The 14,039-nt window shown below is 56.2% G+C and overlaps 2 protein-coding genes across 4 annotated transcripts; both read left to right on the top strand.

Moving 5' to 3' along the window:
- The first annotated feature begins 31 nt into the window (after positions 1 to 31).
- TBL2 (transducin beta like 2) lies at positions 32 to 5,955 on the top strand. Of its 2 annotated transcripts, none has more exons than XM_065694372.1 (7): positions 32 to 206; positions 300 to 433; positions 521 to 705; positions 1,732 to 1,883; positions 4,080 to 4,206; positions 4,926 to 5,078; positions 5,405 to 5,955. In XM_065694372.1, the coding sequence occupies exons 1-7, from the start codon at positions 77 to 79 to the stop codon at positions 5,859 to 5,861; spliced, it is 1,338 nt and encodes a 445-aa protein (XP_065550444.1). In that variant the 5' UTR covers positions 32 to 76; the 3' UTR covers positions 5,862 to 5,955. The 2 variants fall into 2 exon arrangements, with proteins under 2 accessions (XP_065550444.1, XP_065550443.1); XM_065694371.1 differs by having other exon boundaries at positions 33 to 206; positions 559 to 705.
- A 503-nt stretch (positions 5,956 to 6,458) lies between these two features.
- Positions 6,459 to 10,420, top strand: BCL7B (BAF chromatin remodeling complex subunit BCL7B). 2 transcript variants are annotated; one of them, XM_065694870.1, is made up of 6 exons: positions 6,459 to 6,607; positions 6,976 to 7,051; positions 7,685 to 7,781; positions 8,693 to 8,878; positions 9,081 to 9,160; positions 9,618 to 10,420. In XM_065694870.1, the coding sequence occupies exons 1-6, from the start codon at positions 6,516 to 6,518 to the stop codon at positions 9,708 to 9,710; spliced, it is 624 nt and encodes a 207-aa protein (XP_065550942.1). In that variant the 5' UTR covers positions 6,459 to 6,515; the 3' UTR covers positions 9,711 to 10,420. The 2 variants fall into 2 exon arrangements, with proteins under 2 accessions (XP_065550942.1, XP_065550944.1); XM_065694872.1 differs by having other exon boundaries at positions 8,708 to 8,878.
- Positions 10,421 to 14,039: the final 3,619 nt, after the last annotated feature.

The following is a 14,039-nucleotide window of genomic DNA, read 5'->3' on the forward strand; positions in this document are numbered from 1 at the left end:
TCGCTCGCAAGGGAAAGCGTATCTCTGTGCGCATGCGCGCAGTGTCCCACGCCGCTGAGGTGGCGGTGGCGGGAAGATGGAGGCGGTGGTTGTGGCTGGGCTGGGGTTGCCCGGTGCCGTCGCCCTGCTCCTCCTCCTCCTCCTGCTGCTTGCGGCCGTGCTGCGCCGTGCCGGCCCGCGGGGGATGCCCGCCGCGTCCCCCCACGGTGAGTACCGCAGGGACGCCGGGGAAGCGGGGCTGGGCTGGCCGCGTCCTGCGGCGCTGACCCGGGCCCCACCGGACCCTCCGCGCCCCGCAGGTTCCAGAGCGAACGGTGCCGCCGCCGCCGCCAGGCCGGGGGAGCACAAGAAGGCGAAGCCGGCGGCGCGGGCCCGGAGGGACAAAGCGCAGCAGCACGGCTTCACCCACCGGCTGCTGGTCGCCGCCCTCAAGGTACCGTGTGTGCCCGGTGCCCCGCCGGGCCCGGCGCTTCCTGCCCCGTAGGGCCTCTGCCCTGCGGTCACTGAGCCTTCTCTGTAGGGCCACAGTGGCAATGTTTCCTGCCTGGACTTCAGCAGCAACGGGAAGTACCTGGCGTCGTGCGCCGATGACCGCACGGTCCGACTGTGGAGCACCCGCGACTTTGCGGCACGCGAGCACCACTGCCTGCGTGCCAACATGGGGCTGGACCACGCCGAGCTCATCCGCTTCAGCCCCGACTCACGGTACGGCCACACCTCATCCAGCCCTGGCAAAGCAACCCCCTGGGGCATAGCGGCACCGGGACATTATGGAATCATAGCATAGCCACAGAGTGGTTTGGGTTGAAGGGACCTTAAAGCTCACCCAGCTCCAACCCCTGCCACGGGCAGGGACCCCTTCCACTGGAGCAGCTTGCTCCAAGCCCCTGTGTCCAACCTGGCCTTGAGCACTGCCAGGGATGGGGCAGCCACAGCTTCTCTGGGCACCCTGTGCCAGCGCCTCAGCACCCTCACAGGGAAGAGCTTCTGCCTAAGAGCTCATCTCAGTCTCCCCTCTGGCAGGTTCAAGCCATTCCCCCTTGTCCTGTCCCTACAGGCCCTTGTCCAAAGCTCCTCTCCAGCTTTCCTGTTGGCCTCTTTAGGTATGGTAAGACGCTCTTAAGGTCTCCCCTTAAGCAGCTATGGCCACACCTGTGTCTTCATGTCCTGTGGACAGAGGTGCCAGTCAGGCAGCGCAAACCTTGCTTGCCATCAGTGATGTGTTCTCTGGGCTGCATGGAGGTGACCTCTCTCACAAGGACTCAATGATACTGCTGATTTGTGGCCCTCTCATGAAAGCAGCTGTCACTTTAATGTGGTTCTCCAGGCAAATATCCTAGTGCCCAGCTTGCTGCACCCATGGAAGGGGCTTGTCAAGGTCCTTTCCAGCATCCTGCAGTTGGGCTAGGCTGCTGAGCCTCACTTGGGCTTGGGCGAGAGCTGCCTGGGAACACCAGTGGAAAAGTATACGTTGACATTTTGCAAGTGGCAGTTCTTAGAGGAAGAGATCTCATTTCCAGATGTCGAGTAACAAGTCCTGTTCTTTTCCATTTAGTGTTGTAGTTTTGCTCACACAGAAAGAGAACTTGGTGCCCTCATGAAGCACACAGCCTTTTATCTGCCAGTGCCTCCTTTTGCTCAGGTGCCAGTGAGTGATCTTGGCTACAGCAGGGAAGCTACCAGGTGAACTGAGGCATCTCTAAATGATTCAGAGTGTCTGTCCTTCCACAGGGCATTTGTTGTCTGGCTGGCGAGCAGTGAGACAATTCGTGTCTATAAAATGACCAAGAAGGATGACGGCAACTTCACCTTCACTGCAGCTGCTGGGGACTTCCCAAAGAAGCACAAAGCTCCCATCATCAACATAGGAGTTGCAGAGACAGGTACAGGAATGATTCGCTCACTTTTTGGGGCTTGAGATAGAATCATAGAATGGTTAGGGTTGGAAAGGACCTTAGGATCATCCAGTTCCAACCCCCTGCCATGGGCAGGGACACCTCACACTAAACCATGGCACCCAAGGCTCTGTCCAGCCTGGCCTTGAACACTGCCTTGAACTGGCCTTGAACATGGAGCATTCACAACCTCCCTGGGCAACCCATTCCAGTGCCTCACCACCCTCACAGTAAAGAACTTCTTCCTTATATCCAACCTGAACTTCCCCTGTTTAATTTTGAACCCGTTACCCCTTGTCCTGTCACTGCGGTCCCTAATGAAGAGTCCCTCCCCAGCATCCCTATAGCCCCCCTTCAGATACTGGAAGGCTGCTGTGACGTCTCCACGCAGCCTTCTCTTCTCCAGGCTGAACAGCCCCAACTTTCTCAGCCTGTCTTCATATGGGAAGTGCTCCAGCCCCTGATCATCCATCTAAAACTCTAACATCAGAGTCTTAGCAAAATCATTTCGGAACAGAGTGGTACAGGAATAGGAGCAACTGGAGCTGGTGCTTCCAGGGAGGGACCCAGGACAAAGAAATGGTGAATGGTCCAATAGTGAAGTTTGGTCTAGGGTCTCCTGGTCTGTCATTGTGCAGACTCGTGGCCTCCTCTGGACTTGTTCCAGCAGTTCCATGTCCTTTTTATGTTGAGGACACCAGAACTGCACACAGTGCTCCAGGTGAGGTCTCACAAGAGCAGAGGGGCAGGATCACCTCCTTCGACCTGCTGGTCACGCTCCTTTTGATGCAGCCCAGGGTGCGGTTGGCTTTCTGGGCTGTGAGCGCACACTGAAGCCGGCTCATGTTCATTTTCTCATCGACCAGCACCCCCAGGTCCTTCTCCGCAGGGCTGCTCTGAATCTCTTCCCTGCCCAACCTGTAGCTGTGCCTGGGATTGCTCTGACCCAGGTGCAGGACCTTGCACTTGGCGTGGTTAAACTTCATAAGGTTGGCATCAGCCCACCTCATAAGCGTGTCGAGGTCCCTCTGGATGCCATTCCTTCCCTCCAGTGTTATCAAGCGAACCACACAGCTTGGTGCCATCAGCAAACTGTCCATGTCAGCAACAAAGATGTTGAACAAGACTGGTCCCACACCAATTCCTGAGGGACACCACTTACTGGTTTCCAGCTGGACACTGAGACATTGAACACAACTCAGCTTTTATGTCTTGTGTACAGCAAGAGGTGTTGGGTTGGAAGTGTTAGAGTTTTTGGCATTCTCAAGGTTCATTTCTTCATCAGTACTTCATTCTCTGTAGTCTCTTAGGTGTCACTTTTTAGCCTTTATTTACTACCAGTTGGCTGAAAGTTGTCATTCTCAAAGAGATTGTATTCCTGGAAGCACAGAACTAGCCCAGTGTGCCCAGTCTCTTCATTTACATTTTCAGGCACACTGTTGCAGCGAGGTCTGGTCTCAGTGTTGAGAGGCTCACTGTTCTCTGGCTCACCAGTCTGTCTTTAACTAGTCAAAAAGCTCTAGTGAGTTCATATGGTCCATGTGAAACTTTTGGGATCTTCTAGAACGGGGTGGGAGGGAGTATGTGTTAATGGTGAGGGCTTGATGAGACAGTGGACAGTTGGAAGTGGGTGGATGTGAGTTCACCTCTGTAATAGCAGAGCAGAGAACAGGTTTACTGAGACCTTTGCTCAGCTGTGAGAGTGAAAATTGCACCTGCAAAAATAGCTGAAAGGTAAATCGGCAGCTCCCCATCAGGGAGAGAGGGAAAAGGGGAGACAAACAGAGGTCTAATTGCTGACCAGTTAATTTGGACAACAGCAGTGTGGTTGTAGTCACCTACCTGCTGCAACCCACGACTTGAAAGTTGCATTTTGGCCACCTGGGGAAGACTTAGCAGCACCTTCCTGCTGCGGAACCAGTGAAGTGCCAAGCTCTGTGGGTGTAGGGCAAGGAGCATGCAGGGTCTCTGCATGCCCAAGGTGCTCCAAAGCATGACTGGGAGCCGAGGCCCTTTGCCTTGGTCGAGGGGATTGCCACTCTTTAACTTTTGGTGCTGGTTTTGGTTTTCTTTACTGGGTGCAGGAAGGGGTTGCCCTGCTTGGGGACTGTCCTGGGCCTTTGGGGAGTCTGTGGTGGCATGACACCTGGGAGCTCTCCTGATGTTTGCCTTTTCTTCCCTCAGGAAAGTTCATCATGACAGCTTCCAATGACACTACCATCATGATCTGGAGCCCAAAGGGTGAAGTCCTGGCCAGCATTAACACTAACCAGATGAGCAATGCTTATGCCACAGTGTCGCCCTGCGGGAGGTGAGGGGCAGGAGGTGTTCCAGGGTGAGAACAGGAGGATGCCTGTTCAGCTCATTGGCACTTGGCTGCTATTTTAATGTGATTTTCTGAGGGCTCCACATTTTTCAAAGGGATTCCAGTCCCTGGCAGCAGCCCTGTGGGAGCGCTGCCTCTCACCTGCCTAGCTCAGATGCTCAGTTGCCATTGTGCCTTGGTGCTGCTGTCCTGTTGACTATCTCCTGGGGAGCCAGGAGAGCAGCACTCTCCTCGGAGAGCGGAGATGAGACAACACAAACAGCGTGCACAAAGCAAACAGCATTTCCAACTTGTGTTTGTAGCCTTTTAAAGGTTAATTATAGAATTAAGATCTTTATTACTGGGAGATTTGTTTACTGGGAAGATCTTGTTCTTCACTCTGCCTCTAACTTGGTGCTGCAGGAGGACTTCCTGTGTTCTGAGCTCAGTGCATTTGGAGATCAAAACCATTTAGGTTCTTTAGTTTGGCCTGAGAGTCTCTAATTCTGAAGTTGCTCTGGTTCCTGGGAGCATTCCCTTTCCCAGCCTGCTGTCAGTGGGAAGTGCAAGCGTTTTCAGCTGATTCAAGCCATGGTTTGACTGTGGGCTCTGGATGGTTTTGCTCCCGTGGAGCCTCGACTGCTCACCTTGACGCAGGGCCAACCCCTCAAGCTTGCCTTGCCTGGTAATGGATCCCCTGTGTCTCCACTTGTTTGTTCACGCAGGTTTGTGGCATCCTGCGGCTTTACCCCTGATGTGAAGGTGTGGGAGGTGTGTTTTGGTAAGAATGGAGACTTCCGGGAGGTTGCCAGGGCTTTTGAGCTCAAAGGCCATGCTGCTGGCATACATTCCTTCTCCTTCTCCAATGACTCAAGGAGGTAAGGGCCTACCACTGCTGCCTGAAGCAGCACACTTTGCCCTTGGGACACATGAGCTCTCTGCTTCTACAACCTGTTAAGGGGGAGCAAAGCCCTGGGCACAGAACCCCAGAGGGCTTGTGCTCTCTGCCTGTTCCCCATGGATTTTCTCCTGGACGTGTCTGCTCTCTCTGCTCTGGACAGAGGGTGAGGGCTGTGTGTGTGCACAGACTCACATTTCCCAAAAGAACCATCTCTCCACAGAGGATTCTGGCTGGGCGGGCGAGGCTGGGGCGGGGATGCTGCCAGATTTCCTGGTGCTCACTGTGCTGCTCTCCCGGCTGCAGGATGGCAACTCTTTCCAAGGATGGGACGTGGAAGTTCTGGGACACAGATGTGGAATATAAGAAGCAACAGGATCCCTACCTGCTGCTGACAGGGAAGTGTGAGGTGGCAGAGCCCTGCCGCATCGCCCTGTCTCCCAATGCTCATGTCGTCGCCATCTCCAGTGGTGCTGACATCGTGGTGTATAACACGCGGAGAGGTGAGGAGGAGGAGCGCTTCATTGGTGTGCACGGGCAGTGCATCACAGACTTGGCTTTTGACACCAGCAGCCGCTACCTGGTGTCTTGCGGGGACCGGGCCATCCGTGTCTTCCACAACACGGCTGGGCACCGAGCGGTGGTGGAAGAGATGGAGGCAATCCTGAGAAAAACTGGGAACAAAGCCACGCGGGAGCGCCTGGAGCAGCAGATCTCCAGTGCCCGCCAGGCTCTGGCTGCCATCTACGGCAAGAAGCACTGAACCCTGCACATGGGCATCTGGCACCACGTGCTGCCTGTGGGGACTGGGGGTTTTGATAACACTGAACAGGCTGTAATAAAGGAGCTTGGTCAGAGCCGTGTTGCCCCTCGCCTGCTTCCTTGCTGTACTGACGGGAGGGGGAGTGAGGGTGAGGACCTTGGGGTGCCACGTGTGTTTCCTCTGCCACAGGCTTCTCCCGGTGCGCTTTCACCCTCATTGCACCGCAGTGAGGGGTCGGATGGGGCCGGGGAGGGTTTTCTGGGCTTAGAAAAGAGGGTTTGGAGTTTGTTTTGCTGCCCGAGCGCAAACGTTGATGCTATCGGTGGCGTTTCTGCTGCTGCCTGCGTGCAAGGCAGGGCTCCTGCAGCCGAGCCCGGCCGAGCGGATGCACAACCCCGGCACCTCCGGTATCCCCGGCCCCGCGCTACCGCGGGGCAGCACACAGCGCACCCCGAGCCACCACCAGAGGCTCAGCCCGCAAAGGGGCGGGGCGAACCGCGCATGCGCACTTTACGTCACCGCGATCGCTCCCCGCCCGTTCTCCGGGCGTGGCGAGCGAGGTGACGCAGCACGCACGGAGCGGGGCGGGCGCGCGCATGCGCGGCTGGCGGCGGCGGGCGCGGCGGAGCCGGGGCTGCCGGGGCTGCGGGCGCCATGTCGGGCCGCTCGGTGCGCGCCGAGACCCGCAGCCGCGCCAAGGATGACATCAAGAAAGTGATGGCGGCCATCGAGCGCGTCCGCAGATGGTGAGAGGCGGGGCCGCGGGGGTGGGGCCTGCCCGGCGCGCAGCCAATCACCGCGCCACACGGCTGCCGGCGGAGGCGCTCCGGCAGCAAGTGTCCAATCAGCGTCCTGCGTGGGTGAGCGGGCGGGAACAGCGAGGTGGCAGCCAATTAGTTCGCCCCGTCTGCTCGGGAGTTGGGGGGGGACCGGAAGCGCTGGTGATGGACGGGCAGCGAGGCCAATCACAGCGCGGTGTGCGGGGAAACGGGGCGGGGACGGTGTTGCTCTGGATTGGCGTTCCGCTGGGCCAATCGGAGAGCGGGGTGAGGTGGCGGAGGGGAGATTGCCGCCGCGTTCTGCGGAGCCGCTGCCACTGCTGGTTTGTCCGCAGGGAGAAGAAGTGGGTGACGGTGGGGGACACCTCGCTGCGGATATTCAAGTGGGTGCCGGTGGCGGACAGCAAGGAGGTGGGTACCGCGGGCCCCTCCTCTGGGGGGACCTGGGAGCAGCTCCAGTGCCTAAAGGGGCTGCAGGGAACCTGGAGAGGGGCTTGGGACAAGGGCCTGTAGGGACGGGCCAAGGGGAATGGCTTGAACCTGCCCGAGGGGAGACTGAGCTGAGCTCTTAGGCAGAAGCTGTTCCCTGTGAGGGTGCTGAGGCGCTGGCACAGGGTGCCCAGAGAAGCTGTGGCTGCCCCATCCCTGGCAGTGTTCAAGGCCAGGTTGGACACAGGGGCTTGGAGCAAGCTGCTCCAGTGGAAGGGGTCCCTGCCTGTGGCAGGGGTTGGAGCTGGAGGAGCTTTAAGGTCCCTCCAACCCAACCCATTCCATGGTTCTGTGACTTGTTTTGGTTCAGCGGTACTTCTGTACTGGTGTCAGCTTCTTCTTTCATTCCTGACTGCAACCTTTCACAGCTGAAGTTTTGCCGCTCAGTTACAAAAGTGTCTAAAATGGAATAGGCTGCACGGACATATCCCTGCAGGTTGCTGGGAGAGAGAGGGGGAAGTAGCTTCTTCGGAGCAGTTTATGCACCTCTGCATCCTCCTGCCAGCAATGGGCTCCTCTAACTTTGTGTTTCTGCTTTTCTTGTTTCCTCTCAAGAAAGAGAAATCCAAGTCAAGTAGCAGCAATGCCGGAGAACCCAATGGCTTCCCAGCTGACACCTCTGCCAACTCCTCTCTCCTCCTGGAGTTCCAAGGTGAGTGTGGCAGTGCCCCACTGGGAACAGAGTTTAAGGCCTCAGAGAAGCTGAGGTTGTGCTGATCCCCTTCTGACCCTGCTGAGAAACTGTCAATTTTTGCTGTAAGAGGAAACTAACCAGCTGCTTCCCATGGGAAGCTTCATGGGGAACCAGAGGAATGGTGATTCTCATTCCCACTGTGCAGTCCTTTCGGGAGAGAAGCCGGCAGCTGCCTGCAGCTGAGTGGGCTGCTTCCAGCAGGACCTTAGAATGAAGAGATGGAGGACCTCTGTCACCTTGCTTTTGATCCTGGAGTGCTGCAGCCAGCATGAGCAGGCAGGGCTCTGGTGGAGCCAAGCAAGGCTCACACAGCACATGGGCTCCCTGCTGGAGTGAAGTATGCACCTGCGCCTGGCCTTGCTTTCAGCAGTTAGTGTGACCACGGAGAACTGCGGAGTGTGTTGGCACTTCCATTACATGGGCTGAGGGGGTTGGTGCTGGAGGTCTGCAGTTTGAGAACACTTGGCCTGGCAAAGGTGTGTGCCAGGACTGCCTGCCCAACGGGAGGTGGGCGCTGAGCATTGCTCCTGGCCTTAGTTTGCGCCTTGCAAACAGGAGCAGTACAAAGCCCTGGTGTGCAGGCAAGGGTTTCCTGCCATCAACTGCCTGAGGCCCTTGCAAGCTGCAGGTGTGAGATTGGGCAGTGCCCCTGGCAGAGGCACTCCCTGCACTGTTGGCTTGTTGTGTATCTGGTGCCAGCTGTGTCCTGGCGAGAGTCCTGTGCTGGGCAGCCCTTCTACTGCTGGGTTGCGGTGAATCCTCTGTGTTCAAACTGCCTCTGACCGTGCTCTTCCTTCTCCCCAAGACACGGCTCTGGGTACTGTCCTCAGCTGCCTGTGTCCCTGGGTCAAGGTGCTCTTCTTCACTAGGTGCTGTTTCTGCAGATGAGAACAGCAACCAGAGCTCACTGTCAGATGTCTACCAGCTCAAGGTTGATAGCAGCCCCAACTCCAGCCCCAGCCCCCAGCAGAGTGAGTCCATGAGTCCTGCCCACACGTCCGACTTCCGCACGGATGACTCACAGCCACCGACGCTGGGGCAGGAGACGCTGGAAGGTGGGTGCTGGCCTGGGAAAGGGGGAGAAGGGCAGCTGGGCCCAGGCAACATCCTGCAGGAGCCATTGCTTGTCCAGTGGGCAGCTGAGATGTGGCTGCATGTGGGCAGGAAAATGGGGATGGAGATGTCTTCTCCTGGCTTATTACATAGCTGGATTTGCTGTGCTCCTGGGCAGTGTCATTAACCCCCTGTTTTCTCCAGAGCCCTCCCTGCCTTCCTCGGAAGTTGCAGATGAGCCTCCCACTCTCACAAAGGAAGAGCCGGTCCCTCTTGAGACTCAGGTAAGGAAAGGGGCATTGTAGCCATATCTAAATACACACAGGCCTGCTTTTGCCCTTTCACTGTCATTCCTGTCCCGTGTAGCAGAAACATCTCAATGGATGGATTTGCTCTGCAGTGCCCAGTGTCCTCTGGGAGCTCCCCAAGTCTCCTGGTGTCCTGAGCCATCTCCTGGCTTGGGTCATAGAATCCTAGAATGGTTTGGTTTGGAAAGGACCTTAAAGCTCACCCAGTTCCAACCCCTGCCATGGGCAGTGACACCTTCCTCTAGAGCAGCTTGGGTCAGGTGATAAAGCATGAAGAAAGGATGGTAAAACAATGTCTCCAGTTGGCTCCAGGGCTGAAGCGGGTTCACACTTCTGGTGCCCAAAAGCTTCCTGACGGCTGAGTCTGGGGTGTCCCTGCAGCATGATGCAGCACGATGGGCAGCCGAGCCCCTGTGACCTCTGTCTCTTGCAGGTAACTGAAGAGGAGGAGGATTCTGGTGCACCGCCCCTGAAGAGATTTTGTGCTGATCAGAACTCTGTGTGCCACACGGCCTCGGAGAGCTAGCCTGCCCGGCCGGGAGAGCGCCTTCGCCAGCCCCTCGCAGAGCCGCCCGGCCCCGCCTGCCCTGCCCTCGCCTGTGCTCCCGGGGCCCTGCCAGCACCCGCAGATTTGCCTCTATTTATTGGCTCCCTCTCCCTGCACCGAGCTGCCCTGGAGCCGGGGGGCCTCGGCGGGTGGCTGCATGCAGGGCTGTCCTGGGGCTCCCCGTGGCCCTGCCACACCGGTGGATGCTCTTTATCTGCTTGTGCCTCCCCCCTGCCTGCCCTCCCCGGGGACGGGGGAGCCACCTCCCACCCGCCCGGAGCGATCTGGGGAGCCGGCCCCGCTGGGACGCTGTGCAATAACCCGCTCGTTTAAGCCATTGGTGTCAGGGGAGGCGGGGGCGCTCCCCCCCATGGGGTAGGTACAGGGTTGCTGCCACTCTGCCCTGCCCCTGCAGGACCGCCTCTCCCCGCTGGGGCCTCCAGCCGCTCTCCCGTGCCCAGGGGACCCCAGTCCCGGTCCCGGTATTCGCGTCCCAGGTGGGGTGGGATGCCCAAGGTGCCCCGCGCCCCCTGCCACCTCCTGTCCGTCCCTCCCCTCCTCTGCCGCCACTGCATGTCCCGCCGAGTCTGTGATCGAGCCTGGCGAAGCCGAAGCGCGGCTGCGCGTGGAGTGAAACTTATTTTAGCACTGAATAGAATATTTTTAAAATTAAACTATTTGAAATAACAGTGCCCGGTGTCGGGGCGGGGGGGGGCAGGGCCCGGGGGGCCGTGTGGAGCTGCTGTGTGCCCTCCTGAAGGGCAGCACTGAGCATGGTGCTGTTGTCCCATTGAGCACGGCCCAGAGCCCTGCACAGGGCAGAGGTGGTTCTGCAGATCTCAGCAGGAGCCAGTCTTTAAATCGGCAGCAGGCGTGCAGGCAGGGTCACATCACAGAACCGGGGAGGGGAGTGGGGGTGAAGAGATCTTAAAGCTCACCCAGCTCCAACCCCTGCCATGGGCAGGGACCCCTTCCACTGGAGCAGCTTGCTCCAAGCCCCTGTGTCCAACCTGGCCTTGAGCACTGCCAGGGATGGGGCAGCCACAGCTTCTCTGGGCACCCTGTGCCAGCGCCTCAGCACCCTCACAGGGAAGAGCTTCTGCCTAAGAGCTCATCTCAGTCTCCCCTCTGGCAGGTTCAAGCCATTCCCCTTGGCCTGTCCCTACAGGCCCTTGTCCCAAGCCCCTCTCCAGGTTTCCTGCAGCCCCTTTAGGCACTGGAGCTGCTCTCAGGTCTCCCCTTCAGGAGCCTTCTCTTCTCCAGGCTGCCCCAGCCCAGCCCTCTCAGCCTGGCTCCAGAGCAGAGCTGCTCCAGCCTTTTGCATGATGGGCTTCAATAGTTTTCTAATGTGATAACTATTAAATGATAACAACATGCAAAAGAGCCAAATAAATCAGCTGAATTAAGATGACTTTTGTGGGTGTCCACAATAGTCCCAATTGCTTGTGTGTTGCAGATGATTTTTATGTTCTGGTTGGTTAAATTGAGCATGGAAGCCTCAGCACGAGGTGTTTTGGTTTTCTTTCTCACACTGCCATGTGTAATGGCGGTTTGTAATCATGTATTGCTTCAGGATCATGATGCGCAGGTGAGGAGAGCAGGTGAGTGTTAATTTGAACACAAACTGGTCTGAGGTGGTGGTAGATAATGGGAAAATAGTTTTAGGAGGGAGATCTGGAAAAAAGATCTCTTGTGATCCAGAAAAGACAATAAAAGACACTACTTCAGGTTTTCCAAGAGTGACAAACTGATGGTTGGGAAGGTCCTGGATTTCAAAGAGACAATACATGACGAAGTTAAGAACTCTGCAAGGAATATCAGTCATCATAGAATCAAAGACTGGTTTGAGATGAAAGGGACCTTAAATTTCATCCAGGCCTACTTCCCTGCAGTGGGCAGGGACACCTTCCACTAGAGCAGGTTGCTCCAAGCCCTGTCCAACCTGACCTTGAAATAAGTCTAAGCAGTCTAATCAAAGAATTATTATTAGTCAAGATCTAGTTAGTACAAGTAAAGAGCAAGACACAGAATGAACACCACTGTGAAAAATTGATGAGCATCGTAACAGTTGCCTGCACATTTCTTGTATCCCCACCAGTCAGGGTCCTGCTGTTTGGTGGCTCCACATCACGGTTTAAACGCTGAACCCAGGACACTCCAGTCTGCTGGGGGTTGCCAGGGTGAGTCGCCAGCATCCCTGGCTCGTTTCTTGGCAGTTCGTAGTTGGCCCCTGCAGGGCTGCACACTGAGGACACGTGTGTCAGAGTGACCGGTGCATTGATCTCACCCAGGAGGTTAATGCTTGCACCCTGCTCAGGCTGACAGGGCAGCTTTAGGCTGGGACATGGGACAAAGGGAAGCTCAGCCCTGGCTGTGCAGGAGGGGAGAGCCTGGCCTGGAGGTTATGTTTAGGTGGAAGACTGGTTATTTTGGAGCCACTTGAGCTGTAAAAGCCACAGTGGTTGCTGAACAACAGATACTCCACATGCCAGGCCCTGAGAGACCAGGGAACAGCAGCAGCCAAGGGCAGTGGGAATCCTACAGTGTTCCTGTGGAGCTGCGCTGTGGCTGTAGGTCAAGCTCTGACACACATGGGAGATACATGTAATTCCAGGTCCTTACACAGTACCAGAACCACTCCCATCTGCAGCAAACAGATGGTTTCTTATTAAACACAGCCCCTGGATTATTTGTTTCCAAGTTCTGCCTTATGGATGTCTGTGGGAATTGCCGGGTTTTCTGTTAATTTTTATGATTTTGCTCTCTTTTCACGTGTTTTCAGGGTCACCCCCAGGTGATGGATTTTCTGATCGTATTTGTTGCAGGATATCCAATTGCTTGATGTGAATGTGGTTTTCAAAAGGAAGGCTGTGGCACAGTCACTGTAAGAGATGCATTAGGGTTTCTCTGTGTGTTGGGGATGGGCAGAGCTGTCATCTGAAGCTGCACATTTGAGAGATTATTTGTGTTAATTTTTCTTGCGTTGCTGTTATTTGTTATTTTGGAGCAGCACCAGGTTTAGCTTTGGGATGAGATGTTATCCCACACAGAGGCATCCATACATCACAGGACTGGTGATGCTCCTAGGTGCCTTTTCCCTTGCTATATACGTTGTGCTTTACCAGTCAGGGGTGTAGGAGATGCTGCAAGTGGGCTTCTCCGTCTGGTCCTATCACTGGTCTCCCACTGTGGCAGCAACATACCTGTCATAGGAACACATAAATAATGAGCTTGTACCCAGTTCCCAGAGAATTCCATCCTCTTTTCATACAGCACAAGCCCTGCCCATTTTGCATCTGTTTGCAAAGTATATAACAAATGCACAATAATCATCTCAAGAAAGTTGTTAATATTGAAAGTACCACTGAGCTGAGCTCGGGACCAGATCCAGCATTCGCTGTCTGCAGTGAGACTCCCACAGCCAGTGACTGCTGGATTGTGTTAGACCTTCAAAAGACAATGGCCTTAGTTCAACAGTCTATTAGGGCTGGTGCTGACCCCAAAACTACCCACCAGCCTTTCCCTGTTGCTGCCTCAGTATTGCGTGCACTGAGCCTTATGCAATCTGTGCTGGGAACCAGACCTTGGACTGGGGCCGTTGAGACAAGGAGAACAGAAGCTAACACCCTTTGGGTAGAGGACTTCAGGCAGAGCAGATCCCCAGCCCTGCTCCTGCCATATTCCCACTTGTGTGAGCATGCAGGAGTCAGCCAGCCACCACAGGGACCGGGCACCTTGCATGGGGGAACCACAGCCCGGCGCAGTGACCACAGAGCAGGTCCTGGCTGTGGCAGGCAGATGGACCGGCAGAAGTGCTGCTCACTGGGGACGAAAGGGAACCTGTCCTTCCCATGGGATATCAGCCCCTTCCCTGGTGGCAGGACACCCCTGGGAACCTTGCGAGGGTGTCCCTGCATAAGCAGGGGGGGTCCACGTCTCCTCCCAGGCTAGAGTCTCCTCCAAAGGGTGCCGGGGGCTGCGCAGCAATGCCTGTGCAATGCCTGTGCACCGCCAGTCATCGGAATCAATGGTTCCGCCAGCAAATCCTACAGCTGCATGGAGACAGGGGGGTTGCAGTTTTAGCCAGTAAGCAGCAACAGCCTCCAAGCAAGAAACAGAGACAGGGAAACAGAAGGCAGGCACACAGATCTGTCTGCTCACATCTTCTTTTCATTTCCCACGTGTTTTCAGGGGGGCCAGTTTAGGTTGGTGGTTTGGTTTAGACACGGGAGCCGCCGGCCTGTGACACGTGCTGCTTCTAAAGTGGGAACGTCCCAGAAGTGAAACACTGTGGTTGAGGAAACAGAA

Source organism: Lathamus discolor, chromosome 14 (genome assembly GCF_037157495.1).
Source record: "Lathamus discolor isolate bLatDis1 chromosome 14, bLatDis1.hap1, whole genome shotgun sequence".
NCBI lineage: Eukaryota > Metazoa > Chordata > Aves > Psittaciformes > Psittacidae > Lathamus > Lathamus discolor.

Bases quoted from the DNA above. Each gene is read 5' to 3' on its own strand.
- TBL2 (XM_065694371.1), top strand. From the start codon at position 33: ATGCGCGCAGTGTCCCACGCCGCTGAGGTGGCGGTGGCGGGAAGATGG. The intron at 1,884-4,079 runs GTACAGGAATGA...TTCTTCCCTCAG, and splicing joins CATAGGAGTTGCAGAGACAG to GAAAGTTCATCATGACAGCT. The intron at 5,079-5,404 runs GTAAGGGCCTAC...TCCCGGCTGCAG, and splicing joins TTCTCCAATGACTCAAGGAG to GATGGCAACTCTTTCCAAGG.
- BCL7B (XM_065694870.1), top strand. From the start codon at position 6,516: ATGTCGGGCCGCTCGGTGCGCGCCGAGACCCGCAGCCGCGCCAAGGAT. The intron at 6,608-6,975 runs GTGAGAGGCGGG...GTTTGTCCGCAG, and splicing joins ATCGAGCGCGTCCGCAGATG to GGAGAAGAAGTGGGTGACGG. The intron at 8,879-9,080 runs GTGGGTGCTGGC...TGTTTTCTCCAG, and splicing joins GGGGCAGGAGACGCTGGAAG to AGCCCTCCCTGCCTTCCTCG.